General features: G+C 45.9%; 1 protein-coding gene across 1 annotated transcript in view; it reads right to left on the bottom strand.

Moving 5' to 3' along the window:
* The window catches only part of RBPJ (recombination signal binding protein for immunoglobulin kappa J region), a 66,813-nt gene extending 59,200 nt beyond the window's left edge, over window positions 1-7,613 (bottom strand). The window contains exon 1 of the mRNA XM_075849510.1: window positions 7,583-7,613. Within this exon, the coding sequence (XP_075705625.1) occupies window positions 7,583-7,602 (20 nt within the window). The 5' untranslated portion in view covers window positions 7,603-7,613. The remainder of the gene's footprint in view (window positions 1-7,582) is intronic.
* Between the last annotated feature and the right edge of the window lie 6,754 nt (window positions 7,614-14,367).

Genomic DNA, 14,367 nt, shown 5'->3' with positions numbered 1-14,367 from the left:
AGTATCCGCCCTGGTCGCCGCAGGGAATTCCAGGGTAACCACCGCGTCACGTCCCGCTGTCATCCTGCAGCCTTGGCCTCCTGGGATGTTTCATTCCATGGGACCGCTGCAGCAGTCATATGGGATGAAATGTCACCCCAAGAGGCCGGCCTGGACGAAGCAACACAGAATTCTGGGTAAGTATAAGATTTTTTTTTTCCGAGTTGCAATTTTTTGCGGTGGAATCGCAGCTTTTCCCTCAAACGTGTAAACAAGGAGAGGCGCTGCCGACATGATGCACGAGGACGAGCGATCGGAGTAACGACCGCTCAGCCCCATTCATAGCTCCATCTGGGAGGAGCAAGCGAGCGCGGATGAATGATTCCTCATTGATCGGAGCTCGCTGCACCGACCGAGTGTTGGCCGGTGTAAAAGGGCCTTTATATGCCGAACACATGCAACTGTATGCCATGTAGTAACGAATGAAGCCTATTGTCTTCAAATTAAAGAAACATACATCACACAGTATTGTATTTTTGTAGTCTGTCCCAGTTTATAGATGTTTTTTATATCAGTGCTTGTTGGTAATCCTCCGTAGACTCCAAGCGGATCCATTTTACCTGCTCTGATACATCAGGGCAGGAGAGATAGATTCGTGCTGCTGAGCTGTCATTGTCTAGACGAGATACACTGAAGCAAACCCTCAGATGTGAGAAGCATGAAGTATCTTATTTGTTGGGAAATTCAAATGTTATGCAAAACTTTGCGTTTTAGTCATCTCTGTCCATCAAAACGGAGTGCTAAGTATTCCAGCAGTACGGTGACTGGGGGGGCTATCCTCCTCCAGAGCCGCCACACAGGAGCGCTGAAAGGGGCATAAGGTGGTCATACAAAGGGTAAACTTGCAGTGTATTAAAGTACTGGCTAATAACAAAACCGCCGTATGACCTGCTACAGGTTATTCTGCTATAGAAACAGCTTCCTGTCGTAAACACGTAGAAATAACAAGACAAATACTGTCAAAACTCTACAGGCTCATGAAACAACGTACAGATGTGAGTCGCAGCATTTACACACCATCGCGTGGCAACTTTCCAGTATATTTTACTAGAGAATACCAGGCCAGGAGACGTATAATAGTGGATCACCATGGAGCGGGTCACAACAGAGCATTATTATGTGACCGACAAACATCATCAATAGTTCCATCTGGTCCCACAAGCGAATATTAACCCCCATCCACCAAGAAATAAACTATAAACCCCCCTCTCCTACACTACCGCACCAGAAATAGTGAGATTAACCCCTCCACTACCCACTTCTATTAAAAACCGCATGTTAAATCGACCCTCTGGTCCCAGGACAACATCATAAATGTGATGGGGTATATGGGAGTAACATTACCTGGTGCCCTCCAGAGGTGCCCCTCTACCGTGGATCCGCCGTTTTAGCTGTCACAAAATGACCGCAGTGCTTCTCAGACTAAGACATTCCCACTGTTCTCTGATTGGCCAGAGCTGCTCACGTGAGCAGTTCTATCCAATCCAAGAGTGGGAGTGTCTTAGACTCAGTCTGAGAAGCATTGCGGTGCTACTTAATGAATTTCCAGATATCGGTCCATAGCCAATAGATAAGCGCACACACAGCGTAAATACTGCGGATTTTCTGCAACTGTTTTTCCTAATACAGTAGAAGCAAAGTGGATGGAATCTGAATAAATCTCATCCACATGATGCGTAAATAATGAGTGGAAAAAATTGTTTACCCGGGGTGCGTTTTTTTAATCCGCAGCATGTCAATTGTATTAGCATAAATCGCTGATTTTTTCTTGCTGGTTTTCCCAACTGATATTAATGGGGAGGTAAAACCCGCAACAAATAGCAGATGTTCCTTTTTTTATGGCGGAAAAGCTGCGATTCGGCCACATAAAACGCAACTCAAAATTAAAAAAAAGTAAATAAATAATACAAGATTTATTCTTACCCAGAATTCTGTGCTTCTCTCATCCAGGCCGGACTCCTGGGACGACGTTCCATCCCATGTGACTCCTGTATCGGTCACATGGTATAAAACATCATCCCAGGAGTCCGACCTGGAGAATGTCAGATGTATGTATGTATGTATGTATGTATGTATGTATGTGTGTATGTATGTATGTGTTTGATTTTATACGTGCATTTTTCCACAGTGGACATTCCAGCCAAAAAACTGCACCACGATTTGGCGCGGTTTTTCAGCTGGAATTCCCTGCGGCGCCCAGGGCAGATACACTGCGTACTTTTACGCAGCGTATCCGCCCTGCGTGAACACAGCCTATAGGATACAGTTTACGGAGCTCCATAACCTGCAGGGAGTATAAAGACTCCTGCACCGACAAATAAAGCTCAATTCATTTAGGGAACAACTATTTAAGCAGTTTCCCCATGGAATGAATCACCACCATCCCAGCGACAACTACCGGGACTAGAACACCTTACAGCATTGTGTGCTTTATCTATATCTACATAGACCAATGTCCTCACCAGGAACAACCAGTCATTCCGGGCCCATCGTGACGATACGACATGAAGAAAATGACTAGAAATACATTTATTTTCGCTCATCAGCTGAACGTCATTTGGTGAAGCTGTGACCATGACAAATGGAAAGCGTTTTTCCCAAGTAAGCCGGGGACATACACACGGTGCTGAGCTGACCGCCACACAGACTTTCCTAGAATTGGTAAATTAATTTGATCATGTGAGAAATAAAATTATCCAGCCGCTAGAGAAGCCATTATAACCAGCGTCAACAACCGTCCAATCCGATCCAAGCGTACTGCAGAGTAAAGTCAGAAATAAGTAACGGCCCTTTAATACAGGCAGATCCACGATAAGAACATGGATCAATGATTGAAGTCCCCATAGTCTGCATATTGGCGGCAGCCCATGCCGTTTACATGGGGAGATGTGCGGACGACCATTTTTATGGCGTTTGCTCATTCGATGGGTAATCGCTGCACTGTAAACACGGGCCGACAAGAAGGGAACGAACACTCATTGGAGCCCTTGTTCGCCCGATAATCAGGAAGATCAATCAAAAGCAGAGCAAAGGAAAAGTGGAGCAGCGGCTCTGGCAGCTTTCATTTTCCATAAACATTGAAGCTTGAATCTGATTGGTTGCTATGGGCAACTGCTCCACTTCAACGCACTCGTTTTTCTACATCTCTGTCTCCTACCAGACTTATAATAGCTGAATATTGATCTTTAAGGCCTCGTGCACACTTCCGTGTGCCGCTGAAGAGCCGCAAATGACGGTTCTGCGAGTGCGGACCCCACACGGATGGCTTCCGTGTGCAGTCCGTTGTTTCACGAACCTAATCAATGCAAAGGCCGAGACTGTTCCGTCAAACGGGAAGGAGTAGAACCGGCCCCATTTTTGACGGATGTGTGCATGGTCCCATTGAAATGAATGTGTCCGGTTAAAAAAAAACGGATAGCACCCTGACAAAAAAAAAACTGAAGTGGACATGAGGCCTTAAGCCTTCCTTCAGTTCCAGAAAACTAGAGACATGTGCAAGACTGTTATTATTGGTGGGGGATTCTGGCACAGACACCCCTCATCTTTCTGGCGGAGATTTACCATAATGGTGCAAAGGAAAAGTGGCGGAGTTGCTCATAACAACCAGATTCCATCTTCCATTTAGAAAGCAGGAACACGATTGGTTGCCAGGGACAACTACTCCACTCACTTTGCACCAGTTTTGATAAATATCCCCCATTGTGTGGTTTTACCAACCCTGTTCTCTACAAAGCCCAAAATCAGATAAGTGTGAACATACCTCAAGAAAGAAGCTCTTAGGAGATTGTGGTTACAAATGAAGCAATAAAAAAATATTCAAAAAGAGCAATAAACTTTAAAAGGGGAATGTTTCTAAGCGTGCATTAGATAGACTGCAGATCTAAAAGTAATCCTATTGATGAACATTACAGTCACCCCAACTCCCAAGCCTGGAATGGCTGATAACAGGAAACAATAGATCCCATTCAACCATAGAACAGCATCACAGCAGGGAGAACAGATAGTTGGTCAGTACAAGCATACGTGTCTGCAGTGACGAGATTACCAGCACGTCTATGCCCCCCCGGCACACAGTCCAGATAGCAAGTCCACATATTATTCATATTATAACCCAACTCAAAAGTATAAGCCATTGGATAGACAAAAAAAACTAAAAGCAGTAAAAAGATCTCATCCATTAGAGGAACACTCCTGGAACACGAATACCCCGACATATACCTAGCGCAGGGCCAGAGTCCATGCGTCATACACGTGTACACCCGGAGTGCTCCTATAAATTGTATACGATCCTCAGATAAGTACAACAAGGAGATCACATGGTAAATACACAGCCGGTCTCAATCCCTGGAACAACACACAATAGTCAGACGTTGGATTGTCGGCTGATGCTGGATCCAATAAATGAAATCTAACGTGACAAGTGAGGTCTGATTCAGGGAAAAACATGGAGTCGGCAGGATGGATGTTTCCAGCCCAATCCGTTTGTTTCCACAGGAGATAAGCAACAGCAGGTATCTGACAGCGCTGATCTCCCCTGCTCAAAAAAATAAACAAACAAGCATATATGTCAAAATGGGGCTCAACTCTTACCATATCCCTACTTTGCCCCTGTTTGTCTCCCTTCTATCTCTTTCTTCTCTTGTCTATGTGTGTGGGGCGCCTCGCTCCCTGTGATAGCGCTTATAGGATGCACATATTTCTGCAATGCTCATGTTCACACTTGCTGCTGTTGTATACCGCCGTTAATCATGGGACGTGATGCCCACCCTCTTGTTTGGGCTTTGCCCTTGTTGTTATTTTATTTTCAATGTGTGGAGGCCTCCTCTCTAAATGTGGTTTATACTTGTTTGATTCAAAACTAATAAAAACTTTGAATATGAAAAAAAAAAAAATTGGGGCTCAACGCTGGACGACTGTAGCCCACTAAGAGACTCCAGGCCACCAAACACACACCCCAAGAACAATCCTGCATCATATTTACGGGGCTTACAGGGGTTTGGATACCACCTAACCATACTGCAGATACCCCTGCACGCAGCTGATTGTAGAAGATATCCGCAAGGTGGTTGACGTGTAAATGGTGAGTCTTTGTAGGTCTACAGCAGGCAAAAAAGCCATACAGGACACCCCGTGACTGCAGCAAGTATAACAGCCATACAGGACACCCCGTGACTACAGCAGGCAAAAAAGCCATACAGGACACCCCGTGACTACAGCAGGCAAAAAAGCCATACAGGACACCCCGTGACTGCAGCAAGTATAACAGCCATACGGGACACCCCGTGACTACAGCAGGTAAGACAGCCATACAGGACACCCCATGACTACAGCAGGGAAAACAGCCATACAGGACACCCCCTGACTACAGCTGAGAAAACAGCCATACAGGACACCCCATGACTACAGCAGGCAAAACAGCCATACAGGACACCCCATGACTACAGCAGGTAAAACTGCCATACAGGACAGCCCGTGACTACAGCAGGTAAAACAGCCATACAGGACACCCCATGACTACAGCAAGTATAACAGCCATACAGGACACCCCGTGACTACAGCAGGTAAAACAGCCATACAGGACACCCCATGACTACAGCGGGCAAAACAGCCATACAGGACACCCCGTGACTACAGCAAGTATAACAGCCATACAGGACACCCCGTGACTACAGCAGGTAAAACAGCCATACAGGACACGCCATGACTACAGCAGGTAAAACAGCCATAAGGGACACCCCGTGACTACAGCAGGTAAAACAGCCGTAAGGGACACCCCGTGACTACAGCAGAGAAGACCGCAATACAGGACCCCCCTGACTACAGCAGGGAAAACAGCATTAGAGGACACCCCCTGACTACAGCAGAGAAGACAGCAATACAGGACACCCCCTGACTACAGTAGAAAAGACAGCAATACAGGACCCCCCTGACTACAGCAGGGAAAACAGCATTACAGGACACCCCCTGACTACAGCAGAGAAGCCAGCAATACAGGACCCCCCTGACTACAGCAGAGAAGACAGCAATACAGGACACCCCCCCCCCCCTGACTACAGTAATACAGGACACCCCACCCCCCCTGAATACAGCAGAGAAGACAGCAATACAGGACCCCCCCCCTGACTACAGCAAAGACAGCAATACAGGACACCCCCCCCCCTGACTACAGCAATACAGGACACCCCCCCCTGACTACAGCAGAGAAGACAGCAATACAGGACACCCCTGACTACAGCAGAGAAGACAGCAATACAGGACACCCCTGACTACAGCAGAGAAGACAGCAATACAGGACACCCCTGACTACAGCAGAGAAGACACCAATACAGGACACCCCCTGACTACAGCAGGTAAAACAGCAATACAGGACACCCCATGACTACAGCTGAGAAGACCGCAATACAGGACCCCCCCCCCCCTGACTACAGCAATACAGGACACCCCCCCCCTGACTACAGCAGAGAAGACAGCAATACAGGATACCCCCCCCCCCCTGACTACAGCAGAGAAGACCGCAATACAGGACCCCCTGACTACAGCAGGTAAAACAGCAATACAGGACACCCCCTGACTACAGCAGGTAAAACAGCAATACAGGACACCCCCTGACTACAGCAGGTAAAACAGCAATACAGGACCCCCCTGACTACAGCAATACAGGACCCCCCTGACTACAGCAATACAGGACCCCCCTGACTACAGCAGGTAAAACAGCAATACAGGACACCCCCTGACTACAGCAGGTAAAACAGCAATACAGGACACCCCCTGACTACAGCAAGACAGGACCCCCCTGACTACAGCAATACAGGACCCCCCCTGACTACAGCAATACAGGACCCCCCTGACTTGACCGGAGCGCTGTGGTCCTCCAGAGAGGAGGGTTTATCATGTTGCCAGCTCTGTAGTGAGGGGATCCTGGCTGGTTGATCCCCTATCAGTGGCATATACTGCAATAATCCGGTCCCCTATAATGGTACACAGGCTATGCATCTGATAACATTATGTCGTGATACAGGTTACTTTACGATAAGGATATAAATCTCAGTATAGTATAGTAAGGGGGGGTCACATGGACGTGCAGCGTGTGACATTTCTATGTGGGGTGAGGATTATACATGGAGGCGCAGTGGTAGATCCCGGAGTGGACAGTGCCGGGGCAGCAGTGGTCTGCAGTGAGTGCGCCCAGCAGGAGGTGTCTGCACTAGTGGGACGGATCACAGGGAATATGTACACGGATCACATGGCGTCCACACGGAGCAGCACACGGATGTAGCGATCAGCATAGAAGAACCACTGCGGCTCCTCGCACACACAGGCGGCCAGACAAAGACTCGTTTCCCCCACAGACAGTACACGGAGCGCACAGCTCCGGCAGAGCCCAAGCACCGAGCCACAGCAGAAGCTGAATAACGCCGCCGAGAACCCCGGGCCCGGAGTCTCATCCTGCCCCCCGGACCTAGTCCGCACAGGCTCTCCACACCAGAGCTCCCCTCCAACCATCCAGCTCCCCCTCACAGCCGCCCCGACTCCCCAGACTTACCCTGTCACAACAGGCGCCATCTTCCACAAACTCTCGCCAAAACTCCAAACCTCGCGAGAGCCTAGCTGTTGTTTGATAAAACGCCCCCTGCTTGACGCCCGCCCCCTGAATGACGCCCCGCCCCTAGAAAGCTTGACCACGCCTGCCAGACGCTTGCTACTAGGGTTTTGTACGACGTACTGCCACGCCCCTAGAAAATCCACTATTCCCACACCGCATCCTACGTACAGTATATGTGTGTGTAAAGTGTGTGCGCAGTATATGTGTGTGTGTGTGTGTGTGTGTGTGTGCGCAGTATATATATGTGTGTGTGTGTACAGTATGTGTGTGTGTGCAATATGCGTGTACAGTTTGTGCGCAGTATGCGTGTGTACAGTATATCTGTACAGTGTGTGTGTGTGTGTGTGTACAGTATGTGTGTACAGTGTGTGTGTGTGTACAGTATGTGTGTACAGTGTGTGTGTGTGTGTACAGTGTGTGTGTGTGTGTGTGTGTGTGTGTGTGTGTGTGTGTGTGTGTAAAGTATGTGTATGGTGTGTGTGTGTAAGGTGTGTGTGTGTGTGTGTGTGTACAGTATGTGTGTGCAGTAGGTGTGTGTGTACAGTGTGTGCGCAGTATGTATGTGCACAGTATGTGTGTGTGTGTGTACAGTATATGTGTGTGTGTGTGTACAGTATGTGTATGTACAGTGTGTCTACAGTATGTGTGTACAGTGTGTGTGCAGTAGGTGTGTGTGTACAGTATGTCTGTACAGTTTTTGTGCGTGTGTGCAGTGTATGTGTGTACAGTATATGTGCGTACTCTATGTGTATGTACAGTGTGCGTGTGTGTGTACAGTATGTCTGTACAGTTTGTGTGTGTGTGCAGTGTATGTGTGTAGTGTGTGTGTACAGTATATGTGCGTACTCTATGTGTATGTACAGTGTGTGAGTGTACAGTGTGTATGCGTACAGTATATGTGCGTACTCTGTGTATGTACAGTGTGTGTATGTGTGTAGAGTTTGTATGTATGTACAGTGTGTCTGTACTATGTGTGTGCAGTATGTTTGAGTGTACAGTCTGTGTGTGTGTGTGTGTGTGTGTGTGTGTGTGTGTGTGTGTGTGTGTGTGTGTGTGTGTGTGTGTAGTATGTATGTGAAGGAGACCACATGCCACAGAAAATAAGACACGTCATAAGTATATATATATATATATATATATATATATATATATCTCAGCATTCATATACAATAATCTTCCCCCAACCTAATACAATTATAATTCATAGAATTGTGGAAACCCTGAAAAGAGATTCTAATCTCTAGGAAACCATACAAATAAATTTTTTTCAAAAGAGAAAAAAACAAAACATAAATAATACGCAAGTATAAAATATATAAATCAATGCACAGAGGAAAAATATTTTTTATTTGTAAGCAGAATTATAAATCGACCATAGCCCCGAAACTAAATCAGACTCCAGACCAGCCCAAAAAATTAATTAAAACCCCAGACCAGACCCCTAAATTAATTTAGACACCAGACCATCTCCTAAAAGAACTTCAAACCCCAGACCGGAACCCTAAATTCCTTAAGAACCCAGATCAGACAAAAAATAAATAAAAATGTATATACATATATATAACGAAGAAAAACAGCAGCACTCACTTTAGGAAGGAATTGTATGTATATCTGGGTGCCCAGCAAGTAGTCCCGATCCTTGGACTAAGTACAGATATAGATAATGAAAATCTTGCAGCACTCCAATAAGCAAAATCGTGAAATGTATTCAATCCACATCAGACAAAGGTGCAACGTTTCTGTCCTACAATAGAACCATGCTTGAGAAAGGTCCTATTGTAGGACAGAAACGTTGCACCTTTGTCTGATGTGGATTGGATAAATTTCACGATTTTGCTTATTGGAGTGCTGCAAGATTTTCTTTATCTCTCTCTCTATATATATATATATATATACACACAAAAGCAGAAATCTTGCAGCACTCCAAATGTGAAAAAATGGTGGTTTTATTCAGCCAACAAACAGCGACGTTTCTGTCCAACAATAGGACCTTTATCATGCTTGATGTGTGAACATACCTTAAGGCCCCATGCACACGAACGTAAAAATGCCCGTAATCACGGGCCATAATTACGGGCCCATAGACTTCTATGCTTACGGGAAGGTGCCCGTGCTGTTGAAAAATATAGAACATGTCCTATTTCAGGCCGTAATAACGGCACGGGCAGACCCATAGAAGTCTATGGGGCTCCCGTAATTACGGGTGACTACGTGTGTGCACCCGTAATTACGGGAGCGTTGCTAGGCGACGTCAGTGTATAGTCACTCTCCAGGGTGCTGAAAGAGTTAAACGATCGGCAGTAACTCTTTCAGCACACTGGACAATGACTAACAATCACAATATAGATCAACGTGTAAAAAAAATAGAAGTTCATACTTACCCAGAACTCCCTGCTTCTTCCTCCAGTCCGGCCTCCCGGGATGACGTTTCAGCCCATGTGACCGCTGCAGCCAATCACAGGCCAATCACAGGCTGCAGCGATCACATGGACTGCCGCCTCATCCAGGGAGGTCGGACTGGATGTCAAGAGAGGGACGCGTCACCAAGACAACAGCCAGGTAAGTATGAATTTCTGTTACTTTTACTGCGGAAAGGGCTGTCTCTTTTCTCTATCCTGCAATTTTGCAGCGAAAACGTGCCCGTAAATACGTGTGGAATACTGGTGACACCGGACCCGTATTTACGGGCACGGGTCCGTAAATACTGGTGCAATACGGGTCGAATACGTGTGACCAAGAACCCGTATTTATGCCAGTATTTACGGGTGGAAAAAAAAACGTTTGTGTGCATGAGGCCTAAGAGTGTAGTGCTCGTTCTTAGCCGATTTCTGTCTTTCTCAAAACAATTTTGGTAGGGGGGCCCTGAGGAAATTTTATTTTTCCAGTGCTGCCTCGAGTCCGAAAAGGTTGGGAAACTCTGTACTAAGCTACAGGATCCCGTCGTTGAGCAGCTCAGTTCGTCATGGGAACGGGGCCTAGGTGAGTACAATTTTTGTTTTTGTTTAGGGGCACTGTTTACAAGGGGGAGGTGGGGGACTGTATGGCACTGTCTACAAGGGGGAGGTGGGGGACTGTATTTCACTGTCTACAAGGGGAGGTGGGGGGCTGTATTTCACTGTCTACAAGGGGAGGTGGGGGGCTGTATTTCACTGTCCACAAGGGGAGGTGGGGGGCTGTATTTCACTGTCCACAAGGGGAGGTGGGGGGCTGTATGGCACGATCTACAAAAAGGAGGTGGGGGATTATGGCACTGTCTACAGGGAGGCTATATGGCAAAATCTACAGGGGGGCACTATACTGTGTGGGGGCCACTAAGCGGACATTATACTGTGTAGGGGTACTACAGGTGGCATAATACTGTGGGCACAATTAGAGGACAAAATACTGTGTCCTTGAAGGGGTTGTAATATATTATTAAATATTATTATTATTATACTGTATGGGGGCATAAAGGGGCATTATAATTTTTTTATGGGGCATTTTTTTTTAATGATGGGGTGGGCCGCCGAAAGATCATTTCGCACAGGGCGCCATCTATCCTAGGGCCGGCCCTGTGTGTGTGTACAGTATGCATGTATGTGATGGAGACCACATGCCACAGAAAATAAGACAAGTCATATATATATATAATCAGCATTCATATACAATAATCTTCTCCCAATGTAATTTTTTTTTGCGGTTCGGGGTTGTTTAATGGCACCATTTTTGGATTCAGAAAAAGCATTAAACACTTTCATTTTTTTTGGGCATCATGGAAAAAATTCGATTTCTCCATTGTTTTTGGCTGCTTTTACAGCATAAATTGTGCACAATACATAAGATGTTATTTTTTTTCGGCGGGTTGTTACAATTACAGCAATGCCAAATTTACAGTATATATTTTTTTTATGTTTTTGTATTTCTGCACAATAAAAACCCTTTTTTAAAAAAATTATTTATTTTTGGGTCACCACATTTAGGCCATGTTCAGACGTGGCAGAATTTTTCCGCTGCAAATGTTGGTGCAGATTTGGGGCAATTACTCAATGAATCTGCACCAACATTTGCATATTTGACAGGTAATTCAGATGTTGCAGATATCACAGCAGACTTGCCACAGATTTCAGTTTTTGCATTGCAAAGGCTGAAATACGCAGTGAAATTCCGCTTCTCCGCAACAGACATTGCATGCTGCGGAGGGAAAATTCCGCACCGCAGCCTAATTTCCGCACAGTTATTTTCCACAACGTCTGAACTAAGTTTAATAAAAATGTATAGAAACAAATGTAAAAAACGGCCGCTGCAGAATTCCACTGCTTTTTTTGGATGGCTTTTTTATTACATTGTTTACTATGTTGGACTTTAATTTTAATCCCTGTTCACACAGAGTTTTTTGTAGGCATAAAATTCTGCCTCAAAATTCTGTCTGGAAATTTGAGGCAGATTTTGATCTGCTTGCACGCTATTTGCCGCTTTTTTTCTCCCGCGGTCATTGAGCGCCGCGAGCAAAAATGCAGCGAGAAACTCTTTCTCTGCCTCCCATTGATGTCAATGGGAGGTCAGAGACGTAAATGCCCAAAGATAGGGCATGTCGCTTTTTCCCGTGAGCCAGTTTTACCGTTCGCGGGAAAAAACCGCCTCCGTCTCCCACTGAAATCAAAAGGAGACGTTTTCGGATGTTTTTTCGCACGTTTTAAAAAAACGCTGTATGAACAGGGACTTATAGTGCAGGTCGGTACCAATTATGTGTAGTTTTTTATTTTTTTACATTTTTCACTGTAATAATGCATTTTGAAAGTTTAGAAAAAGTGTTTTTTTTGGGGGGGGGGGGGATTCAGCGGTGATGAGGACCAGTTGTCTGGACCCCGCAAACCTGCCTTCATAAATGCATTAGAGGAGAGCAGTATATCCTACAATGCATTTATGACGGCAGGTCTACCGACATCAGTGGCGGAACTGCCCCCACCTCCCACACAAGGTCCTGACTGTCTAAGAGCCCATTCACACGAACGTGAATAACGGCACATTGAAATCACGCACAGCACATGGATCTATTGATTTCAATGGGGCCGTTCACACATGCGTGAGTTTTCTCACAGCGAGAGTCCGCTGCGTGAAACTCGCTGCATGTCCTATATTGGTGCGTTTTCATGCACCTGTGTGCCCATTGAAGTCAATGGGTGCATGAAAACCACACACAGCACATGGATGCACATCCGTGTGTGATGCGCGATTTGCGCATCAACACGATTGAAAAAAAAAAAAGATGTGCTTTGCGAGTGTGTGAAAAACGCGTGTGTGAAAAACGCATGCCACTCGCAAAGCACACTGATGCACTAACACTAAACACACGGACCAGATTCACGCGCGTTTTTCACATGCGTGAATCTGATCCGCTCGTGTGAATGTAGCCTTAGCCACAGCGAATGTGCAAATTATGCTGCAGATTTCATTGAGAATTTTACCCCTCTCATTGAAAAGGCTGAAAAACACTGGAAAGCAAAAATTGTCATGAAGCTGCAGATCTTAAAGTCCGCACAGCAGGTCATTTTTGGTGTGGAAAAATTCAGCAGCATGTAGATGGGATTTGTTCAAATATCGTCTACATGACTGGTACTGTATTCCGCTGTAAATCCGCACCGAAAATCTGCAGCTAATTCGCAACGTTTGGCCTAATTTTGTAAATGTTTAGTTGTTAATTCAAATTTGTCTTAACCCCCTCAATGACCAGGCCAGAAAATTCCTTAGGCCCCATGCACACGAACGTATTTTTTCAGCCTCAAATCTCCCGCAAATCTGCGGGTGAATTGCGGCCCCATTCATTTCAATGGGCCCATGCACACAACCGTGGTTTCCACAGTCCGTGCATTGCCCCGGAGCCTGGACCTCAAAAAGATAGAACATGTCTTATTACAGCCGTATTTTGCGGTCCAGGCTCATAGAAATGAATTCACGCGACCATGTGCACGGCCCGCGATTTGTGGGCGGCTCGCGGGTGACACTCCACGACCGTCCGAGCCGCAAATCACGGCCATGCACATCACTTCGGTCATGTGCATGAGGCCTTAAAGGCTATCTATACCTGTGTTAGCATTTTTTTATTATTATTAAATCAATGTCTTATGTGTTTTTAACCACTCGCAGACCGCCCATTGACTATAAACGTCCGGGCGGTCTGCAAATAACTCTGCAGGGACGTTCCAGAACATCCTGCAGATATACATTCTTTGCCGCTCTGTAGCAACATTTAGCTCCGTGATACAGCTATCTCGCGACATTCCTGCCCCTCCTCGCGTCACCCCCCCCCCCCCTGTAACTTCTCCCACTCCTGGCAGGCTGTCAGGGAGAGAGAACAGTGTATAATAAAACAATAAATACTATATATTCCAATAAATAATTTTTTTCTATCCATCTATCTAATATATATTGATATATAGTATAGTTTCATGGCAAATGCATGCGTATTTTCAAAACCGCAGCATGTTAATTTATCTTGTGGGTCCGCTTGCAAATTCTATCCCTGTAATTCTACAGAAATTCGCTGCAAAACCCACAGAGATTTAAGCAGCAAAATGTAAAAAAAAAATCGCACCTAAAAAAGCGCACCTTCAGCTGCCTTTTTTTCCTGCGAATTTCTTGCGGTTTTGCTGCATATTTTCTCGTAGCAAAATACGCAACGTGTGCATGTAGCCTTAGGCTGTGGCTACACGCCGACTTTGGCCCCGACACAGGTTGCACGGCCACAG

This window comes from Rhinoderma darwinii, chromosome 1 (genome assembly GCF_050947455.1).
Source record: "Rhinoderma darwinii isolate aRhiDar2 chromosome 1, aRhiDar2.hap1, whole genome shotgun sequence".
Classification (NCBI taxonomy): Eukaryota; Metazoa; Chordata; class Amphibia; order Anura; family Rhinodermatidae; genus Rhinoderma; species Rhinoderma darwinii.
The sequence above is the reverse complement of the archived record's forward strand: the minus strand, read 5'-3'. Positions and strand labels throughout refer to the sequence as shown.